A 24,559-nucleotide genomic window follows, 5' to 3' on the forward strand; every position below is an offset into this window, starting at 1 on the left:
AGCATGAGAAATCAAGCGATTGACCTACTTGTTTGCCTTGCATATTTACCCAATACGCCCGTTTCCGTGAGTTATTTTTGAGCCTTATAGCTTTAGATTATTTTTGCTCATGTTTTTGCGGGCAAAGATTGAGTGAGCCGGATAACTTTTGCGATTTAGAACTTGTGTTAGGTATGCATTTCGAGGCCACAAAGCGAGAATACAAGCATAGAAGTGATTGAGGCATTAGGAAACCTTTTCATTTTAGCCATTTTCATTCACCTCCCTACCCGAATTATTCCCCTAGTTAAACCAATTTGAGCCTTTCCCGTTCGTTTCTTGAAAACCCCAAAACATTAGCCACTTAGCCAAATTAGCCTTTTATATTTTTAGCTCATTTTTGGTTGGAAGCCCGGTTCGGTTATGATTAACTTATAGCTTTTGTATAGTTCTTCTTAGTTGTTATATCCCTTATGTTCAAGAGTTTTTAGCTAGGTAGACGTACTTAGTTCTCTCCAAAGCATGGGTTAGTTCTTGTAAAAAAAAAAAAAAAACGAAAGAAATATAGTTGAAAAATGTAACGCCCTGCGTTTTCAAACTTCCTACATTTAGAAACCTTACGTGAAATTCTAACTTTGGAAATCTTGTGTTCTTATAACCATTCTTTCATTGTAATCGTTGTAAAATATGGAACTTGCTTCGTAAATAAAACTTGTACATTACACTTTTTACCTAGTTAAATCATGTTTTATTTCATATTTCACCTTGTTACAAGTTAGGGGAAACATTGTTGCACATTATTACACAACTTAACTAACAAAATTACTCATTATAATGTTTTAAAAAAATAAAAAAAAATAAAGAAACATGGCAGCCCCAATTCAGCAAAATTCAGCCCATATAGTTGGGTTTTGTGGGCTAGTTTCAAGGTGTAACCCCTTCTAAACACTTCCAAAGCCCAACCCATTGAAACCCTAATCCTTCCCCCTATAAATACCCCTTATAACCAGCCTCCCTACCACTTTTACAACCCTAAAAACTCACAAAACATCCACCAAACCGTAGCTGAAAGCAAGGGTTCGAGTAGATTGACACCCCTTCACGAAAATGAGCATAACTCACTCAATTCTTATCCGATTCACTCGATTCTTTTTCCTACTTGCTTGTATAATCATGGGGTTCGATTCCTAGACTTCTCCTTGGAGAAATCAGACCTGGAAATGCCCCGAAATAGTCCATAAACTTTCTGTTTGTTTTTATGTTCATCAAAAACTTGTTTAAACCTATGCAACTTGTGTCTAACACATCTCATACCTATGTCCTAATGCTTACAACTTATCCCATGGTTGGTTAAGCTTAAAAACAAGGTTGAGACATTTAAAATCAGAGGATTAAACCTCATAAACTTGGTGTTTTGTTTAGGGTTTTTAACCCACAAGTCATGTCAAACTTTGTCTTTGATACATGAGTGATTATGGAACAACTTGGGTTGTCCAAACATACAATCCTCACATGATTTGATGATTTCTCTTAGTTAGTGTGTATATTTCTTATTCTTTATTGTATGTTCATGACCCTCCTTGGTTGTTTTTTTTACATCAAGTGTAGTGGTGAACACATAGAGGTGCCTAAATGGAAGACTTGATCTTCCTACCTCCTACATGACTTCTATGACATTTAGAGGTACCAAAATGAAGATTTTAATCTTCTACCTCATGCTTGAACTATTGGACATATATTATATAACCTAAATATATTATTCGAATAATCGAATCTTTGATGATGAACTAGTGTTCATATGTCGGGGTACTAGATTACATCATCCTAGACTATGATAACTTGTCACGATTCTAATGGAACCTTGTTCCATGAAAACATCTAAACTCCTTCGAGTTTCCTAGTGTCAAGAACAAGCATCATATGTACTAAATGATTATTTTCCATGTTATTCTCATATCTTATTTTTATGTTGTTTTAAACACCGAATCTCGACTCTAAACATACTTGAACCTTAACCCTTATACATTCGGACTCTAAATCTCTACTCGTCAACAATTGGATAATCGGAAAACATATGCAAACTTTGTGAGTATACTCGTACTTTTCCCCTTTTTACTTTTACCACTTTTGGGGTGTAACATGTTTACCTATTGAAACTTACACATGAACTTTTGTCTAAACACATGAACATTCCTATAACATGCTTGTATATGTGATGACTTGATACTTTAAATTTGGGTGATTCTTATGTGTGGAACTTATCATTAACTTCGTACGAGCCAAACCTTGACATATGTAGCGCTATAGGATTAACGACCCGCCTCTACTGAAACTTTGGTTATGTCATGAGCAAGTTGCGTTTTCTTGGTTTGATATGTTATACACATGCCTTATTTAATGTTTATCTTGAATCACATGCTTGCTATGAGGAATTGTTCACACTTTTATCTTATGCTATGTATGTACCAAACTTGTATACTCGCCTTTGCTTTTGCATTGAATTATTTTAAACATGTTACAGGTTGATGAGGACGATGCTAAGAAAAGAAATAGCGTTGATGCCTAGATACACATATAGACGTTAGGGTTTAATATGTTGTATCAAATTTTGTTATGTTATCATGTTGTTTCGTTAAACTTGTTGTATTTGAATTTCTTGTAATGTTGACTATTTGAAGTTATGAAATGAAATGAAATTTGGATTTTCTAAATATTGTCACAAATAGCGTTATGATGTCTCTAGCAATCTTCACACTTCGTCTCATCCCGATGTTTCCGCCATTGGTTGGGGTGTGACAAAAAAGCCTTCTCAAATGGCTTTGTTAGAGCGATTTTGGGAGCGAAAAGAAATACTTGTTGGTTAGCTCTCGGTTAGTTACTATTTAGTTGTATAGTTCTATTTTTCTTATGCTTTAAGTTAGCAAAACCGTCGGGTTACAACCGTTTAGCCACTTTTCAAAATCCACTTCCACACCCTTAACCCAAGCCAAGTTACAACCCAGCCAAGACCTCATGATTTATGCTATATTTTTGCCGAGTGATTAGATTTGATCCTTCCACAAGCTTATGATATCGTATAGTTATCGTCTTGGCATCGAGTGTTCTAAACATACTCCATGAATTGTATGTGCACCTATATTAAGCCGAGTGTGTGTGAACATTGTGAGGATGCTTGGTCAATTGGTAGGGATTTCTAAGATGGACCATTGCTCATAAACTTATTTCACATATCTCTTTTCGGTTGTTTCTTTATATTGAGCACTCCTTGATTGTTTTGACCCAAGTTATTTGTTTGTGCTTATGAAATGCTAGTTGAGATGATTGCCATTTAGAGAGTTTTGTTGATTTTAGTTTGCTTGAGGACAAGCAAAGTTCAAGTGTGGGGAAGTTTGATGTATAAGAATTTATACATCTTTTAAACGTCAAATACGCCCCGTTTATGCGAAAACTCTTTGTATTTTCATTGATTTTGGTACTCATTTGAGTTGTTTGTGAAAATACAGGTCCGGGCTTCGGCCCGGTGATGAAACGGAAGCTTTTGGAGCAAAATGGAGCTAAAATGGTGCATTCCAGCAAACTGCCAGTTATGGCACTACCGTGCCAAACAGTGGCACGACCGTGCCAAGCCCCCCGACATCGGCACTCTCAGCCAGCACTAGCATCTATCAGCCAAATCGTCAAAATTCAGGGGAGCACTACCGTGCCAAACAGTGGCACGACCGTGCCAGGCCAAAATCAACTCCTGATCAGCTTGTTTCCGAGAACGATGTGACTGTTACCGAGCACTACCGGCTCGCACGACCAGAGCATCTCCGAGCACGGTCGTGCGACCTCGGGAACATTTGAGCGGGATTTTTCCAGAAATGGTAGCAAACAAGATTGACAGACGAAAAGTGACCCTGACACTTGCCAAGCACGACCGTGCCAAAAGGTGGCATGGTAGTGCCAAACGCCCAGCAGTTTAAATACGAGTTTCTAGCTCATTTGCAAGGGGGTGGGAGCATTTTGGGGACTTTTTCTCTCAAGAATCAGGTCTTGGAAGCTTGTTGGAGCCAAGAGGAAGCCTTGAAGAGGATTAAATCACTTGAAGATCTACTCAAACACCATTTTTATCTTGTCTTTAACTTGGTTAGCTTACTACATTATGAACAATTTATGTTTCTTTGTGCTTGATTTGGTATTCATGAGCCTTATGGGCTAAACACTTGTGTTGTCTATACTATGTTGAAGCTTATGAACATATGATAATATGGAAGTAGATGTGATGATTGTTCTTGTTAATCTTCATGTTGTCACTTAGTCTTGTTCTTGGAATTCATATGCATGCTTAAAGTTCTTGTTCTTGAATGTTTGCTCATAAGTATTTACATGTTGTGTTGGAAAGCCCATGTAGAGATTATGATTATTGAATCTTGTTAACTTGTTAGTATGATTCATAGCATGAAACTAGGAATGGTGAGTGCTAATGTGATATGAACAATGATTTGAGCTTGTGTGTGAATTCTTGCATCTAGATTTGGAAAGATCAAAAGTATGTTTATATGAATTCTATAGTTTGTGTTCATGTTATGTTGATGATTTAGGCCAAAGTTGTTAGCTAGCATGACCATGCTTGTGGTTCATATCAAGAACATGATGATAGTGCCAACTACTTGAAACCAAGTTAGGGTGATTAGTGTGTTGTTCATATTAGTTTTCCCTAATTTGTAGAGTTAGGAGTTTTGACAAACAAATAACTCATGATTAAAGATTAACATCAACTTAGCAAGTGAGCTTAGAAGAATAATTTTTAGGTGATTAGAATGTTAATTCATTTTTAATTTTCCTAAGAATTATAGACTAGGAAGCCTTGATTGGGGACTTAGTTAAATCTAGAACTTGCATCATCACAAATCTTCCACCTTGTTGTCATATGCTTGTTAGTGGAAACTTAGTTTAGGCAACCCTTTCTTAGATATTGTTCTTGTTAGAATTTTTAGTAGTTTATTTATTTGCATGCTAAGTTAGAAAAATCAACCCAAACATTTGAAAAGGCTTTAAAGTAGCAAAAGTTTAGTATCGAGACACCGCATCCACGGATTGATATCCGGTTCTTACCGATTAGCTATATTACCACCCGACGGGTACACTTGCCCTTTTGTGTGTGTAGTTAGTTTTTAGGTGAAAACCCATTTTTAAAACTAAATCTGTGTGAAGAAAAACTTAATTAAAAATATATATAATTCACGCACATCACGGCTCTAGCAACGACATTCCTCCGTCGTGTGTGCTTAAGGATCAATGGTGGGCCAAGAAGACATAAAGGACTTTAGCTTAGTCCTTGGGCTGAAACAAGTCAAAGAAACAAACAGTTGGGCTTAACACAATTGGTGAAACAAGCAACATGGGCCTCAACCTTTGGGCCCAAGCCCTATACGACGAAACATAGTGGAAGTCGACGAAACTGGGCTGTTTCGTCGACCATGTTTATGATTCGTCGCCTGTTTCTTCCATTTCGTCGAGATTGTGATTCGCCAAGTTTGTTTCGTGGGGTCTGTTGCTATATATAGTCTGTAGACAGAAGAACTAGATAGAAGCATAGAGAGAGCACAGAACACACACACTGAGAGAGAGTTTACAGAATAAATTTGTAAACATTGGTTTGTAACTGACTTTCATACGTATTAATACAGAGGTGTTAATCGGTGAATCTTGTTTGTCGTGTATTTGCTTGTTCTATCTCGGTTTGCTATCTCGGTTGGATTCCACACAACCGGGGTGGTTTGTATACAAGGATTAGGCGACTAGATCCTCCTAGCCGGACCTACAAGTGGTATCAGAGCCTTGGCTCTTCTCCTTGTTAAAACCGAGTGTTTTCGGGTGTTTTTCCGGGTTTTTGAAGTTTGTGTTCTTGTTGAAAATCTGTTTGAAATCTTCAAAATCTTCACATTTTGCTGTTAGTTCTATAAAAACCATCTTTTTCTTCATCATCACCTATTAATCTTTGGTTTTTAGTGAAGTTCCAAGCAAAATCGTGTGTTCGGAAATTTTTGGTTCACTGAAAACTCACCGTGTTCTTCAGATCTTCAAACTATTCTTCATAAAAATTAACCTTTTGATCTTTGAAGATTAGTTGTGAAAGTTGTTTGTGAATTGGTATTTGTGTATTTGATTAAAATATTAAAAACCATACCTTGGTTGGTGAAATGAGGATGGTGTAGCCGAAAGTAGTGTTCTGTTGTGTCAGAAAAGGATAAGGCTCAAAAAGTTTACCAACCCTCTGTCAACTTTTCGACGAATCAGAAATTTGACGAAACAAGATTTCTTTCCGTCGACCTCCAACTCGACGAAACATATTTTTGTTTCGTCAATTGCCTTGTTGGGCCTGTGTTTCACCGAAGTGAAAGCCCAAAGAGATAAAATTCTGTTTCGTCAAATTTGAGAGCCCATAACTTGTTTCTGTTTCGTCGATCATTAGTGGGATTGTTAGTGGGATTGTTAGTGGGCTTGTTTCGTCAAATTAGAAGGCCCAAAAGACCTTCTGTTTCGTCGATATTTAATTGTGTTTCGCCGAAAGTAAAGTTGGGCCAGTTTCGTCATCAAAGAGCCCATTAATAATAAAACTGTTGTTTCGTCATCTTAAAGAATAGGGCCTTTGATTTGTTTCGTCGATAGGGCTTTTATTGTGTTTCGTCAATTGGGCCTTAGATTCTCTTGAGCCCGTTTCGTCGTTTACATAGTGGGCCATTTTCGTCAAGCATTCTTGGGCCCCTTAGTCTTTTTCGTCGACTTAAAAGCCCAAATCAGCCAAGCCTGTTTCGCTGAAATAAATCGAATTTTGTTTCGTCAAGGCACTTGTCTTTTTTTAACAGAAGGTTATAAAAAGTGATTTAACTGGTTGATTTAAGTGATTTATTCAGGTATTTGTCATCATATATCAACAATGAATCCAAGTTGGTGGGGTACTCCGTCTGTCGATGAAGGAAAGTATAGAAGTACGGGTTTGTCACCTTCATGGGCCGAATCTCCCGCACGATCTCGAATTACGGCAGAACAATGGGCATCGGTTACCAATCAAAAGCAAAGTGAACCGAAAATGACAACAGACATATACGGAAATCCAATACAATCAGTTTCCAAACAAGAAAGAACAACAGACTTGTATGGAAATCCATTACCATCAGTTGCTTTACAACACCATCGTTCTACTGTAGAACCATCATCTCTTGATTCAAGGAACAGTAGTCAGACAAAAACGGCGTTGTATGCTGAAATTGTCAAAGATGCCAGCAAAGGTGAATCCTCAGGAAATAATGAAAGTTCTGAACATGACAGTAGTTCAGATGAAGATGTTTCAACTTCAGTTGAAGATGATACAACTTCAAGATCAAGCGAGGATGGATCTGAATGTGAATCATCAAGGAAGGTTATTAATTCTGATACAGAAAGGCCAACATCTGAGAGTGATTCCAGTCAGGTATGTGTCGATGAACCCACTGCTGTTAATTGTGATAATTGTGCTAGATTAAGACCTAAATGTGCTGATTTGGAGGCAAGCATGTCTGAGTTGCAAGGCAAACATGATGCTTTACAAGCTAGTTTGTTTGACTTGCAAGACAAACATGTTTCATTGAATGCTAAGTGGTGTGAGTTGCAAAGCAAACACGAGGCTTTGCAAGACAAGTATGATGTGACATTCATCCACAATCAAAAGTTGACCGTGGATCTTTCTAAATGCACTGAAGCCAACATGTTTTATGAAAACCATGAAAAGGAGTTTAAATTGGTAATTGAGAAATTAAAGAAAGATAAAACCGAGCTAACAAAAATGGTTTCCAGAAAACAAACTGACATAAATTTGTATATAACTCGTCTTGAGATAATGCAAAAAGAAATGGCTTGTGTTAAAACTGAAAGTGAGGCGATCCAGCTTAAGTTAGACAGTTATTTGAGCTCTAGCTATGTGTTGGATCACATCATTGACGTTCAGAAAGAGAAACGGGATGTCACATGCATTGGTTACAAGAAATGTCCACCACCTGTGAGACACAATTATGATGCCATGCCTGACGAGGAAGATAGAACTTTCTTTGAACCATCTGTTCCTCTAGATGTTAAGGAATTTGCAACAGGACTCGGATACACGAAAGAAGTATCATCAGATTCAGATGTATCAGCAGATACATGTGTGTCTTCTGCTGAACTGAATCAGGATCCTCCAGTTATTATTGAGGATGCTGATTCTTCTGATGATGAATCCGATGATACTATCCCAGCAAAGTCTGATGCGGAAATCAAAGAAGAGGACATACCTCTTGAGAATCATATTCTATGTGATCCTCCTGCAAAACCCGCTAAGACTGTTGCACTCGAGTCCTCGTCTGCAAAAGAGTCGGAGAGTGTGAATTTGCTGTACACTCTTGTTGGTGATGATAAAATTTATTCAGACAAAGATTTTCCTATTAAGAATGTTAATCAATCTTTAATCAGTAAAGTCTTTGAAAATTCGACAAGTAAGTTTTTGGGAAAGACAGGATCACATGTTACGGTAACACAGTGTCCTCCGATTCCAAAGGCCGAAGTTTGAAAACAGTATGGCAATCAAAAATTACCAACAGTGCAAAAACAGCAAAATCATACCAAACCAAAAGGAAAATTAACGACTCAAGGTCAAAGGAAGCCGAATCAAAAGAAGAACAAGAATGTGAACTTTGTGAAATCAAAGGGAACGGACAAAATTGAAACTTTTGAAAACAAATCTAACTTGGATTTTGTTAAACAAGCAAAAGTACTGAAGAGAAATGAACCAAGTAGTTCAAAACCTAGTACCTCGGGATCACAAAGTTCATCATCATCGGCAAGACGATCACATGATACTTCGGGGTTTGTTGAACGAAGATCATGTTTTGAATGTGGTACAATTGGACATATAATTCGAAATTGTCCATATCTTCATAAACAAAAAGGCAAAGTTGGAGATCCCTGTGACCAAACTGACCGCATGCGATCTGTTTCGGTAAAACAAGATCCCCGTCTTGTAAAAGAAAGGGAAAAGAAACAGAAACGCCAACAGGCCCAAGAAAATGGAAAAGGCAAACAGAGCCAAAACAAGAAAAAGGTTCGGAAGATAAACTTCGTGAATTCCAGAGGGACTGATAAAATTGAAACTTTCGAAAACAAATCGAACACGGATTTTGTTAAACAAAGTAAAATTTTGAAAAGAAACAGTCAAAACAACTACACACAACACACAAACGGTTGTGATGTAGGACCAAGTACCTCAAGATCACGAAGTTCATCATCAAACTCTTACAGTTATAATACTCCGAGGTTTGTTGAGCGGAGATCATGCTTTGAATGCTGTGAATATGGGCACATTGTTAGAAATTGTCCATATCTCACGAAAGGAAAGGCAAAGGTTGATGCCCCCCATGGTAACAATTACCATAAAAGATCTGTTTCACCAAAACAGGACCCTCGTCTTGTTCAACAACGAGAAAAGAAACAGAAAAAGAAACAAAGAAAAGAAGTTGAAAAGGCTTTGAAACCAGAGGTTATCCAAACATAGTCTGTTAAGTTAGAAGTTAAAAATGAAAAACAAAAACAGATTTGGAAACCAAAATCGGTAACTGTTTCAGGGGGAGCTACATCAATTCCGAATCATCGGGAAATGGATGTTACAATTCTCGATGATGACGGACGACCCAAGTCTGTGAAGGCTTGGGTCCCTCTCTCCAACTAATCTCTGAATGAGTGTGCAGGATATTGCAGGAGGAACTATTGATAGTCTTAGGATTGTTGATAGTGGAGCGTCCATGCACAAGATCGGCGATATAAGGCTCCAAAATATTGTTACATCTTGGAGAATATCGTTGCCATTGATGGAGAGAAAGGAAAGAGAAAAGAAGAAGAATATGTTGGTGAAAGAATGTGATTAAATGAACTTGAAAAATTCGACCAGATGAAAAATGTGCCAAAATTTGGTTGTCATGGTTTTTGATCGGGTCCTCAGGGAAGATTCCAATGAAATGTACGCACCTGCAGCACGTCTGATGTTCACAATTGACAAAATGAACGTGCAGTGTACATTTCTTCGCGGTGTGATTGAAGAAAATGTGTTTGTTGAACAAACCAACCAGTGTGCGGATGCCTTGGCGTGGATTGAACAACCGCACACTACTTCTCAAAGAGAAAGACAAAGACCTTCGCTGCGCAATGTGGAAGACCAGCCGGACCCGGAGGTTTTTGATCTTGTTGTTGTGAAGAGATTTCTCAGTAGCTACAAAAATCGGCTTTGAAGTCCACACCGGGTGGATATCCAGTTTGGGAGAGCACTCAGGTTCCTTGCAATGCACGAAGCAGTTGCAGGATACGGTTTTGAATTTCTAATCTCTCCTATGCTTGTCGATATTTAAGCTGCTTTATGAATTATTATCATCTCGTACAGCACTCTTTGGCCTGACACGTTGAACTTAAATATCACCTCACACGTGATTGTTTCACTATGAAACTCGTCAATGTTGTCATGGTCCGCACCGCTTACCGACGTGCCAACTGATTTTTCCAAAATTCGATAAATCATTTCTGATTAACTTAATTTTGGTAAACGGCATTGAGGTAAAACATGAGTTAATCCGACATCGGGAAATCGTTTTTGTAAATACCTTTGTGTTTTTAAAATTTATCATAGTTTGTTGATTTTAGGGGGAGTAAATCCAAATTTGAAAATCCAAAAACATCAAAAAATTAAAAAAAAAAAACAATAGAAAAGCAAAAATGAGTTTCCTGGGGAGCAACAGAGAAAATGATAGTACATCAGTGGTCTATCCAAACCTCTTTAAACCTTAAATGAAAAACGATAAGCAGCTCTATATAAGATGTATCGGTAGGCTCACAATCATTTTAAAGTGTGCAGGGTGATATAAACTTAATTCGACTGAAGACCAGGTGGGAACCATTCATTGGCATATGGTCTTAGTACCGAAATTTCGTTTGATAGATTGCCGAGGTTCTGAGATATTCGGTCTTTATGCTGCTTATCATCTGGGTATCATGGTTGTATCTTTTACCGAAAAATAACGGGGACGCAAGTCTAGATCTTCCATGATACTATACATACGTGTACATATTGCATTCGACCTCAGTAAGTGATCAACAATCACATGTCCCTCAAATAAGTGATAAAATATCACATTTATCCGGGAGTCAAGTTCGTCTCTTTACTGTACGAAAGTACTGACCTGTTCACAGACTTGCTCTCCTGTGCCCTCATGCATAAGAAAATCAAGTTCCTCATCAATAAGTGATTCTATCACATAGGGCTTGTTTTCAATCAAAATAAGTGAGAATCTCACATCATATATGGTCAAACAGATGATAATCGGTATACTCACCGGTAAGATGAACTCTCGAGCATACCTTGATACGGGAATGTGTCGTGATGTGGATGAGCACCGGTCGGTAAGTATAAATCATACCTTAACGTATCCCCTCGCCATGATTATATCTGATAAGTTGAGCTTATGTGGACAACAATACCGATAATCGTTATAGGATGCTTATCTAAATGTTAACTAATTGAACAACAAGAGCGTTTTGGCGTGACCGTACACTGATATGATTCTCTTACCCTCGAAACTCACAAAAAGAATGTCTGTAAATATTTATTTAATGCTTTTAGTTTCTGCATCTTTGTATATATTTATTTACTGCTTTCAGTCTTTTCTTTCAAATATTCAAAAATACCAAAAAGATTTTAGGTGTGTTTTAATATAAACTTTATAAAAGCCAAAAAGATTTTATTTCTATTTTATTTTCGATCGTACGATGTTGGAGCTCGAGTCTTCGTTACCTGAAACCTGATTGAAAACCAAATCGACTAAATCTTCATAAACGGTCGAAATTTGCAAGTTTTGAAAGTTAAAAACTGAAATTGTTAAATTTTTAAACTTTCAAACTGTCGGACGGTGTTTGATTGAAATATGGTCATACGTGTGTCGTTTGTTTATACTAACTATATTCCAAGCAGTTGTTCTCATTACGCGTTTAGATTTCTTGCATGTGCAGATTCTAAAGGCAAGGAGAACATGGTCGATGACAAGCTTCGGAATGAAGACACAACGTGAAGGCACTCAAATGATGAAGATAATCGAGTTGCCGCTGACCATCATCATTACCAAAAGGATCTCAAGTTATAAAGATCAAGTCATTCACGAGCATAACTCAAGGGGGAGCTTATGTTAAGGGGGAGTTTGTCAACACACTTCCTACATGTAACAGGGGAGTTTATTGATACACTTTCTGCTTTCAAGACGTGAAGACTTTGAAGATCCTCCGACATAGAAGACATGAAAGGCAAATCTCGCGAGTAGCGTCCAAGGGGGAGTTTGTTGATACATGTTTGTGGACGCGACTCGACTTGACGCAGGTCGGCTCTAGCAACGACATTCCTCCGTCGTGTGTGCTTAAGGATCAATGGTGGGCCAAGAAGACATAAAGGACTTTAGCTTAGTCCTTGGGCTGAAACAAGTCAAAGAAACAAACAGTTGGGCTTAACAAAATTGGCGAAACAAGCAACATGGGCCTCAACCTTTGGGCCCAAGCCCTATACGACGAAACATAGTGGAAGTCGACGAAACTGGGCTGTTTCGTCGACCATGTTTATGATTCGTCGCCTGTTTCTTCCATTTCGTCGAGATTGTGATTCGCCAAGTTTGTTTCGTGGTGTCTGTTGCTATATATAGTCTGTAGACAGAAGAACTAGATAGAAGCATAGAGAGAGCACAGAACACACACACTGAGAGAGAGTTTACAAAATAGATTTGTAAACATTGGTTTGTAACTGACTTTCATACGTATTAATACAGAGGTGTTAATCGGTGAATCTTGTGTGTCGTGTATTTGCGTGTTCTATCTCGGTTTGCTATCTCGGTTGGATTCCGCACAACCGGGGTGGTTTGTATACAAGGATTAGGCGACTAGATCCTCCTAGCCGGACCTACAGATGTATTATTTATCCATTAACTTATCCTATTTAGTTTAGGCTCATCAGATCATATAAACCCCATTCTCATTTAACTCATGGAACCCAAACAAAACATGGTTGTTTTGATAGAGTTGGCTGACAAGCTACCTCCTTCAGTGTGATTTTGCATCCTTTGAGTGAAATCAAATCATAAAATCAAGATGTCTAGAGCACTAAGGAAGATTATATAACTTCTACATTTCAACCAAGACTAAACATGCCACACATATATAATGAAAGATAAAGAATCCGCAACAGCAATATAAACCTGCTAAATCTTCCAAACTCATATGTTTAAAACATGGGTCCAAACACTCTTTGCTCAAGAACAAAGAACCCAAGACCATAAAACTGCTAACTCGTCACCATCTTAAACTCACCACTACATCTTTCAAGTTCATCTAGCTCCCACATTACAATTTACAACTCACCATTAACTCAGCCACCCACTTGTTGCTCTACTCTTTAAGAATATTCAGCAAAGCACCATTCTGCGTATCTGATGAAACAAACAAGATCCATTCGTTGAACACATAAAGAAAGCAGGAGCATTACCATTATTGGGTCGGATGCATGCAAAGTAAATGATCTGCTCTTTTTCATTCATGGCATTTGCTATATATGTTTGGTGACGGTTGAAAATCGAGGGAATTTATTGGAATTATATAATTCAATTTTGTTTCCTTTATGCACAACCAATCAACCATCCCTCATGGAATGAAAATGATTTCCATGTACAACATATTGAAAATAATGAACAAGTGTAAAATCATAATAATTCTAAAGAGAAGGAGGAAACTGACCAGAGTCATTGTCAATCAAGCAATCATGAGGGAAATACCACATCTTGCTAGTTAAACACTTGCCCGATCTCTTACTTTTAAAGAAATTAATTTTCTCGTATCGTGTCCAAGGGTGGGTCCACGTATCGGGTTTAATAGCAGCATCACACTTGAAGTCACTTGAAAAAACTGCATGTTCTCCTATCGTCGTCCTTTCCGAATTCACCCATTTCATTTCATCAAGATCAACTTCAATAGCATCAAACGCATCTCCTCTCATATGCCTCAGATAGAGGTTTTCACCTGAACTTACAAATTCCAGTTCCCAAAGGTATGGCCACGGGTAATTCTTCATTATGCGTAGGGCCAAGGCAGGCTCTGGATCATGAAGTCTTAGTTCCCATAAATGATTGAATTGGCTTATCATATATATCTTCCCCTTGAAAAAGTGAAAATCAAGGATAGAGAAATTGGAAGAAATAGATCTCCATATGGCTTGTTCACCAGCTAAAGAGAAAGATATTGTACGGGAATATTTTCTTGAGATTACAAGCACCCACCCAAACATTGATGGTGAAAACACAAGAATACACTTGACTCGTTTTAGATGATTAGTTACATCAGACGGGAATGGGAAACCAGGGAAATGAAGTTCTTTCCTTGTGAAGGGATTCACAAGCCAGAAATCTCTGGCTTTCCTCCCGAAAAAAATCAAGTAACCACAAGTTATTCCAACACACCTCCTGCCCACAGAATGGGGAATGATGGTCTTCAGCTTTCTTCTCCTATAGTCCTCTAAATAACAGTCTTTTTTATATGAATGAGTAGAGATGGATAAATACATGGGTTGTTTGGACACCATAAATTTATTCCAGTTTGAGATTGCAACCGACCTCCATGACTTGCAGACACCACTGAAAGCTATGAAATCAAAAACTCCCATGTGCATCATTATTAACAACAACAGATCAGGGTTAAGGTTTGACCATGATTCCAAATCATCATTGTCAGAAGTCCTGAGTTTCTTCTGTTTTCGGGTCATACTTCTTGTATTGGTCATTCCTACACTTGCAAAAGAACAACTATAATATGAGCTCTTGGTAAACAATAAATTACACATAAAATGAAAAAAATGTATACATGGATGCGCTTTCTACGGATGCTACACTTCCCAAACGTACCCGAATCTTACAAAAGACACCTACCGGAAGAAAAAAAGTGAAAACAAGTAAACTACTAAATCTTAATGTGAGAATCCCATGTGGATATTCATCATACATATCAGACTATATGTTGTGGAGAAGGAGAGGGCGTGAGGGAGCATGAGCACAAATAGAGCATGAGCACAAATACCACACGCTAGTGGGCGTGAGGATGGTGGTGGTTTAATTTTTTTAAAGTCATAAATAATGTATCCCAATGGTATAAAGCCACCTCAACCGACCATCACATTTCACATTTCACATCTCCACAAGTACAACACGTGTTCTTGGGTGTAAAATTTGAAGCCACATTTTTTTTCACATTTACCACAACACATAGTCTCGCAATAGCTAACTTTGCAAACTCGACTACAACTCACTGACTCTGACCTGCAAGCACTAGATTTTAGTAACACATAAGCGGATCATTATGTTGAATCATGTAGTGTAAAAACTCAAAAAAGGTCAGATTGTATCACAAAAAAAAAAAAAAGACAAATGAGATTAGGGCAAAATTATCAGAATTCTACACTGATAAACAACCAATAATCAGATTTAGTAACAGATTTAGAGGGTTAAATTGGGATGATTGAATGGTTACTATACAAGGTTTGACACTTTTACGAAAATGACCCCTTTATGTAACATTAAGCCAAGAATGGTTTAGTGCTTCATTTTATACTACTTGAAGGATCGACCAACTTATAAAACTCATATTTAAACTTCCCCTAAGGGTCATTTATCCGATTTGCCAATCGGGGGCGTTTTTGTCAATTTTAGTCCTTTTTAACTACGAAGGACATCTAAAAGCTTGTTTTGGCTAGGTGGGCACTTATATCCTATATTCTATTAGCAAGTCATTGTGTTCCTAAGAACATAAAATTTCCCATTTAAATTAGTGGATATACCTTACTTAGGTAATCCGAAATCCACCCATGACTCGTTTAGCTCTCGTCGGACCCTAAATCCTCATTGAGAGTTTGGCCCATTATACATACCTGGCTCGGGTCATAGCTTTGACCCGTTTTAATACTTTTCAATATTGATTGCTAATTAAAAGCAATACAAGCCATACGCTATTCTCCCTGTGAACACAACTGTAGGTCCCTTTCCGGAGGATGACGAACCTAAACCTTGTTATACTAACCCACTAGCGAGTGCGGAATCCAAGCTAGCAAGCAAACCGGGATGAAACAAGCACAAACACAAACACACAAAGATTCACCGATTAACACCACTTGTATTAATGCTAATGAAAGGTTTCGGTTACAAGCACAATGTTTACAAATCAGTTTTGCAAACCCTCTAGTGTGTGTGTTCTCTCTGGACAGAATGCTCTCAAGTGAGTGTGTGTGTATCTTTCTGTTTAAGTCTCTCTCTCACAAGTCTCTCAAGTCTCTCTAACACATACACTGCATGGGTATTTATATACCCAGCCCATGATGTCTGGTCCGAAGGATTCGATAGATGGTCCGAAGGATCATCTTTCGAATGCAAGGCTTTCGAAGGATCAGCAAGGACCTCGAAGGATGATCTTTCGAGGTCTATCAATCGAAGCATATCTTTCGTGGTGATCGAAGGATCTACATTATCCTTCGATCACTCATCCTTCGAGTCAGACAACTTACATCAAATTTACTAACTGTTTCCAAGTCATACCAGGAGGACGGTTGACTTGGTCAACTTACAGGACTGACAAGGACATCGTTTACATCGGGACCGAATACAGACAAAGTACAGACACAAGTGCACCAACAAACTCCCCCTTGGCTGTAGCTTTGTCTTTATCTTCTATAGTTGTAGACTCGTCTCGAACTTCGATGGTCTTTGGTCTTCGAGTTCTCAAAACTCTGATGTCCTTTCAAGTCTTCAAAGTCGGAGGATCTTCAAAGTCTTCACGTATTGAAAGCAGAGAGTGTATCAACAAACTACCCGTATCATGTAGGAAGTGTGTTGACAAACTCCCCCTTAACATAAGCTCCCCCTTGAGTTATGCTCGTGAAAAACTTGATCTTTATGAAGTGAGATCCTTGTAGTGTTGATGATGGCCAGCGGCAATTCGATCATCTTCATCTTTTGAGCGCCTTCTCGTCGTGTCTTCATTCCAAAGCTTGTCATCGACCATGTTCTCCTAGCCTTTAGAATCTGCACATGCAAGAAATCTAAACGCGTAATGAGAACAACTGCTTGGAATATAGTTAACATAAACAAATGACACACGAATGACCATGTCACAATCAAACACCGTCCGACAGGTTGAAAGTTTAATAAATTTGTCAATTTTAGATTCTAACTTTCAAAATCTGCAAATTTTGACCGTTTATGAAGATTTAGTCAGTTCGGTTTTCAGTCAGGTTTCAGGTAACGAAGACTCGAGTTCCAGCATCGTACGATCGAAAATAAAGTAGAAATAAAATCTTTTTGATATTTTTGAATTTTTCAAATGTAAAGACTGAAAGCAGTAAATAAATATATACAGACATTCTTTTTGCGAGTTTCGAGGGTAAGAGAATCATATCAGTGTACGGTCATGCCAAAACGCTCTTGTTGTTCAATTAGTTAATATTAAGATAAGCATCCTATAACAATTATCGGTATTGTTGTCCACTTAAGCTCAACTTATCAGATGTAATCATGGCGAGGGGATACGTTAATGTATGATTTATACTTACTGACCGGTGTTCATCCACATCACGACACATTCCCGTATCAAGGTATGCACGAGAGTTCATCTTACCGGTGAGTATACCGATTATCATCTGTTTGACCGTATATGATGTGAGATTCTCACTTATTTTGATTTGAAAACAAGCCCTATGTGATAGAATCACTTATTGATGAGGAACTTGATTTTCATATGCATGAGGGCACAGGTGCAAGTCCGTGAACAGGTCAGTACTTCCGTACAGCAGAGAGACGAACTTGACACCCGGATAAATGTGATATTTTATCACTTATTTGATTTGGACATGTGATTGTTTATCACTTATTGAGGTCGAATGCAGTATGTAATATGTACACGTATGTATAGTATCATGGAAGATCTAGACTTGCGTCCCCGTTATTTTTCGGTAAAAGATACAACCATGATACCCAGATGATAAGCAGCATAAAGACCGAATATCTCAGAACCTCGGCAATCTATCAAACGAAATTTCGGTACTAAGACCATATGCCAATGAGTGGTTCCCACCTGGTCTTCAGTCGGTTTAAGATTTATATCACCCTGCACACTTTAAAATGATTGTGAGCCTACCGATACATCTTATATAGAGCTGCTTATCGTTTTTCATTTTAAGGTTTAAAGAGGTTTGGATAGACCACCGATGTACTATCATTTTCTCTTTTGCTCGCCAGGAAACTCATTTTTGTTTTTCTATTGTTTTTGTGTTTTTGAAATTTTTCGATGTTTTTGGATTTTCCGATTTTTGGATTTACTCCCCCTAAAATCAATAAACTAAGAGAAATTTAAAACACAAAGATATTTACAAAAATGATTTTCCGATGTTGGTTTTACTCGTGCTTGACCTTAATGCCGTTTACCAATAATAAAAAGTCAAATCTTGATTTGTCAAATGCTTTGGTAAATAAGTCGGCACGTTGGTCATCGGTGTGGACCTTAACAACATCGATTAGCCTTTTCTCAAAGCAATCACGTATGAAGTGATATTTGATTTCGATGTGTTTGGTCTTTGAGTGCTGCACAGGATTTCTAGTGATATCTAAAGCAGCAGAATTATCAACGTAAATAGGAGTAGTTAGGAATTCAAAACCGTAGTCCCGCATTTGTTGTTGGATCCAAAGAACTTGGGAGCAACAACTTGAGGCAGCAATGTATTCAGCTTCGCATGTTGATGTAGCGACACACGTCTGCTTCTTGCACTGCCATGTGACTAGGCGATTTCCTAAAAACTGACATCCAGCCGTTGTGGATTTGCCGTCGATTTTGCATCCGCCAAAATCTGAATCACTAAAAGCTACCAATTCAAAGTTATTATCCCTAGGGTACCACAGACCGGTGTCAGGGTACGCCTTCAAATAACGAAAAATCCTTTTTACAGCTGCAAGATGTGAGGCCTTCGGGTTAACTTGATATCTGGCAAGCAGGCACGTTGGGTACATTATATCTGGCCTTGATGCTGTGAGGTACATAAGAGATCCGATCATTGCGCGATAGTTTGAGGGGCTAACAGCTTCTCCCTTCAAGTCAGGAGTAATTCCGTGATTTGTTGGCAATGGGGTACCAATGGGCGTTGCATCAGACATCTGGAACCGGCTCAAAATGTCACCAACATATTTAGTCTGATGGATGAATATCCCAGACTCTGTTTGTTGTACTTGTAGGCCCAAGAAGAAGGTCATTTCCCCCATAGCACTCATCTCGAATTTATCCTGCATTATGCGCTCGGTAAAAGCTACACGCACTTGCTATTTGTGATTGATACTTGCAAAGGTAAATACTTTTAACTTATCTTCCCTGTACGGGCTTCGTTCCAGAATAGGAGACCCGGTAAAAGCTACACGCACTTGCTATTTGTGATTGATACTTGCAAAGGTAAATACTTTTAACTTATCTTCCCTGTACGGGCTTGGGGTATGGTATATAAACTACCGCTTGGTCAGACTTTGAATCTTTAATCGATTAGAGGTTAAATCATTGATATGCTCCGTTTTGAAATGTTTTGTTTGCTTAAAGCCTTTGCAAACTACTGAAATGTTTTGTTTGCTCAGTGCCAAAAATAAATAATGTGGTGTGTCTATTGATCTTTAACCCGGTCTACGGATCGGGCTACTGAACGCATAAGGAACATGTAATTCTTTTTACAAGATTATATTCAAAATAATTATCCCAAGTTATAAAAAGTTGTGCCTCGTGCATTCAAATCAATTTTATCAAACCTTTCAAAATGATTCAGTTGAATGTATTTACCAGTGTAAACTGACGTATTTTCTCAAAAAGGTTAAGTGCAGATACTACGCGAACTAGGCTGGCTTTCTCCTAGCATACATAATAAGTCTCGCAAGCTTGGATGTCAAAACTGTTGAACAATGTTTTCCTATTTATTTTTGATCCACCTGTGGATTATTTTCAACTATTTGTGATACTTAATATTACAATTATATTCGGTTGAAATATATCTATCTTTTGCTTCCGCTGTGCATATTTAATATTGTGTTGTTTGACTATAATGTTACCAACTACGTCACGATAATCCCCCACCAGGCCCACCGGTGAAACGTGGAATATCGGGGTGTGACAGGTTGGTATCAGAGCCAACGTTGAGTGAATTAAACACTAGCCTTATGTGTTTAATCTCAATGACACAATTGCACATACTCGAGTCTAGACAAGAACTTAGGACGAATCCAAATTGTTGCTTTAGCTTGTCCTTTATTGTTTGTTATTTATTTCAATTGTTTAATCAGGAATTATGCCACCGAGATTCAGAAGAGGAGGAAGAGGCAAGGGGCCAATCACTGCCCCCAATGATCATGAGGCCGGGCCTTCTCACCTGCGAACTCCTTCCACTACAATGAGTGCCGAACCTCAGAGAAACAGGAGGAACCTTTTTGAGCCCGCTAGACGGTCTGTCTCACACAGTTCAACACCTTCTTACTGTCACTCTTTTGGGCCGCACTCGGAAAACGAGCCCGATAACCCACAACCTTCATACATACCTCTCCAGCGTTCCGTTTCGCACCGTTCCTTCGGCGATCCTACTCCTGTCTTTCAGGGCCGGTTTAACCCGACAAACTTTATCCAAGAACCAGTGGGTTTTAACCCACTAGGACCAGAGGACCACTTCTCAGAAGACAATGCAATTGACATGGACGAGGACACGGATCCCGTCGAACCTGCAAGAGGTACCCCCAACCATCCCATCGAGATCTCTGATGGATCATCCTTCCACGGAACACCCTATCAGGGTCCAGACAGTTACCAAGCAAGGTTCAACCAATATGAGTGGTACTTTACACCCTCTCACCATTTATCGCCTCATGAACAGCAGCAGCAGGATCCCTCGGGGGATTCACGTTTCGTGGCAGTCACACCACCGCCTCCTCCGCCACCAGTTCATCAAGCACCACCAGAACCACCAAGGCGTAGGAGAACAGGCGCGCGGATATCCGCACGAGGAGGGGATTTTCACTTTAGCACCCCTTGACATTCCAGTGGCAGTCATTACCCGCCACTGCAGGAAGACCCACAAATGGGTGGGCCCTCAAACCTAGTTCAAGAGGTGAATTCTGCACCAGTTGCACCACCACCGCCACCATTTGGTTATGATAACCCGATACCTACATACGCCGGTTCCACGACATATAACCCGTTTGAGCAACCAACTCACACTCACTACAACTATATTGAAGCCGACCCATACCTGGTAGCGGCAAACTACAACGCCCTCCATCCTGAAGGACCATATGGAACTCCCTGGGGAATGGGATACCCAGCTCATGGGTATCAAATACCTGCTCGACCTCCGATTCAACAGCAGTCGCAGCCACCACGTTTTCCCCACCGGAGCAAGAAGAAATCCTCCACCGGTTAAACAGGGTGGAACGAGATATTGAAGAAGAGTATAAGAACAACCGTGGATTCCTCAAGGGCCTGGCAAGCTTGTTAAAAGGAAAGAAGAAGAGGGATCATTAATCCCTATATGTATTATTCCCTATTTCAATCAAGTCCCTGCGTGGACATTTATATGTGTATTTAGTCCCTACGAGAACTTGTCTTTTAGTCCCTGTGTGGACTTGTCTTCTTAGTCCCTGCGAGGACACCTATCTTAGTATTTGGTCCCTGCATGGATTTATATTTCTGTTTAGCCTCTGCGTGGGTAATTTGTCTATTCAAAAAGTCCCGTTTAGGGCAATGTGTAATCCTTTTTAATATGTAATGGAATGCTAAGTTTATAAATTTCATTTTGTCATTATATGCATAAATACATTATATATGAAATAAATAATTCAAAATCATTCCTTTTAAAATTTATCAGCCTATTCAAATATTAACTTAGAATCTTAATGGTATAACCTAGCCTTCGTGTCATGATAAGACCTGGCTAAGATGGTAAGACCTAGTTAAAAGATTCAAATCTCTGTTAACGTCTGAAAACATGTTAACACTCTTGGCAGACGTGATTCGCTAAAATCACACGCGTCACTCTTATATAAGGATTCTTCAAAAGATTCCTAAACCTAACTTAATGATCTATAAATCATGGGTTTAAATCATCAATTAAGATGATCGTATATTAAACATCCATAGGTGATGTAATACCTACGGGCCATACTCATTGTCGTATAAGACAAAAGACAGTAGTAGTCTACGACTCCCTGTCAGAAAAGGTAAAGAACTATGTTCGAACCCTAATGCTTTGATTCTCTGAAATCATGGCTTATGATTTAAAAATGTCCTTGTGACTAGGCCTATTGTGCCACTAATAATACTGCTATTGTCTTATAATTAGGATAATTATAAATAAAAATCCTAAATAAAATTAACCAAATATGGTCTATGCTTACCATGGTTAATGAATTGCCATAAAAAGACAATTCCATAATAAACCAGTGTCAAATCTTATGTAACAGTTCAACTACATGGCTGATTCGGATGAAATAAATAGTCACCCAAGGGAGAATCAGAATGATGCTCGGATTAATATAGCGGGTGCTGAACTGCAAGCGTTAATAGACAACGCTGTTACGAAAGCCTTGGATAGGCAGTATAGTGAGTCGAGCGGTTCTCGGAGTAGGACCCTATCCGCACCGCATTCCAAGCCTAAGACTCATTCTGAGGCCCACAACAAGCCACCACCCTCCAAGAAAGATGAACCAAAGAAAGACGACGACGATCGTCACTCTTCAAACCGGTAAAGTGTCCCATCTCAAAGGATCGTGCTGAATCAAGGACCCCGTGATAAGGGTTGCTCCTACAAATACTTTGTGTCATGCAAACCCAGGGATTTCACCAGGGAAAAAGGGGCTATAGACTGCATGACATGGTTGGATGAGATGGACACAGTGGTTGATATCAGCGGGTGCGCTGATAGGGATGTGGTAAAGTTTGTGTCTCAATCGTTCAAAGGTGAGGCCTTAGCCTGGTGGAGATCGTTGATTCAAGCTACTGGGAAGATTCCACTGTACAGTATGTCATGGGAACAATTTGTTGCCCTCATCAAGGAGAACTACTGCCCTCAACATGAGGTAGAGAAGATTGAGTCGGATTTTCTGTCACTGGTTATGAAGAATCTGGATTGCCAAGCTTACCTTACGAGCTTTAATACACTGTTGTAACACCCTAGTTACTAATTAACGATTTTGTATGCAATTACCAACGATTAGATGTGTAGTTAAGACTACACAACTATAAAAATACCGGTTTATTAAAACTTTTACAAATCATGAGTTATTCTACATCACGTGATTATATGTTCAATCCTTATTGTCACACCCCGACCACGTAGAACATACAAAACGTGGCGGAAACGTCGGGGAGTGTTGTAACAGAATCAATTGTTTCAAACCCATGGCAAATGAAGTTTCGTTTTATAAATCAAACATGAAGGTTTACATTGTCTAAACAAGAATCAAAGTGTACATAACATAAATTAACTAGTTCTTGTCTCGTTTTAAGTCACTAAGGCACGGGTCCGCCTAAGTATGTCTTGATAAGTCCTATGCATCATCTCCTGAAAACACATGTGAAAATAGGTACGTCAGCATAAAAATGCCTGTGAGATACATTGGTTTTGTGAAAACGGAATTCATGACTTATGTTTGAGAAAATGTTTAGTAACAGTCAGTCATGAACCTTGTAATTTGCTTTGTCTTGTAAATCGTTTGAAAAACGGTAAGATCAAATGATATGTATAAATAAGAGAACACTGTATGGTTAAACGGATAACCATGTAAAATGAGTTTGTATAAGATAAGTCGTTTGTAAAACAATGTCTCGTGAAAAGTGTGTTATTTGTATAAAATGTCATATGTCTCAAACTGAAATGATTTAAATAACGCTACGATATGCAATACCATACAAACACTTATATATAGGAAGTACCAGCGGCGTATCCACCATGCTTGTATCATATTACACACGCCTCGTTACTTAATCACTTACTCCAACCAAACCATCAAGATGAAATGTTTAACAACGGTAGAAATGTTTATGTATAGTCAAATGTCTATTGTCAATTGTAAGTCATGTCAACGGATACAACTGGTTTACACGGTTCAATGGTTACAAACGGTTCATATAATTGAAGGGTTAAGACGGTTCACATAGTCAAATGGTTACAACGGTTCAAAATGTAGTATAATGTGTTCATATGCTGGATGAGCATATGCAACAGAAATGCAATGTGAAACAATGTACTACGTATGCACACAATGGGCGTACGTAGCATGAAATGTATTGTAGAGTACAACGGTTCAAAATGTAGTGTAATGTGTTCATATGCTGGATGAGCATATGCAACAGTAATGCAATGTGAAACAATGTACTACGTATGCACACAATGGGCGTACGTAGCATGAAATGTATTGTAGAGTACAACGGTTCAAAATGTAGTGTAATGTGTTCATATGCT

General features: G+C 38.7%; 1 protein-coding gene across 1 annotated transcript; it reads right to left on the bottom strand.

The window, feature by feature from the left end:
- Positions 1 to 13,762: 13,762 nt before the first annotated feature.
- LOC110919830 lies at positions 13,763 to 14,806 on the bottom strand. Its single transcript, XM_022164082.1, has one exon. The coding sequence runs from the start codon at positions 14,804 to 14,806 to the stop codon at positions 13,763 to 13,765; it is 1,044 nt and encodes a 347-aa protein (XP_022019774.1).
- Positions 14,807 to 24,559: the final 9,753 nt, after the last annotated feature.

The sequence above is a fragment of the Helianthus annuus genome, chromosome 16 (assembly GCF_002127325.2).
Source record: "Helianthus annuus cultivar XRQ/B chromosome 16, HanXRQr2.0-SUNRISE, whole genome shotgun sequence".
NCBI classification, from domain to species: Eukaryota; Viridiplantae; Streptophyta; class Magnoliopsida; order Asterales; family Asteraceae; genus Helianthus; species Helianthus annuus.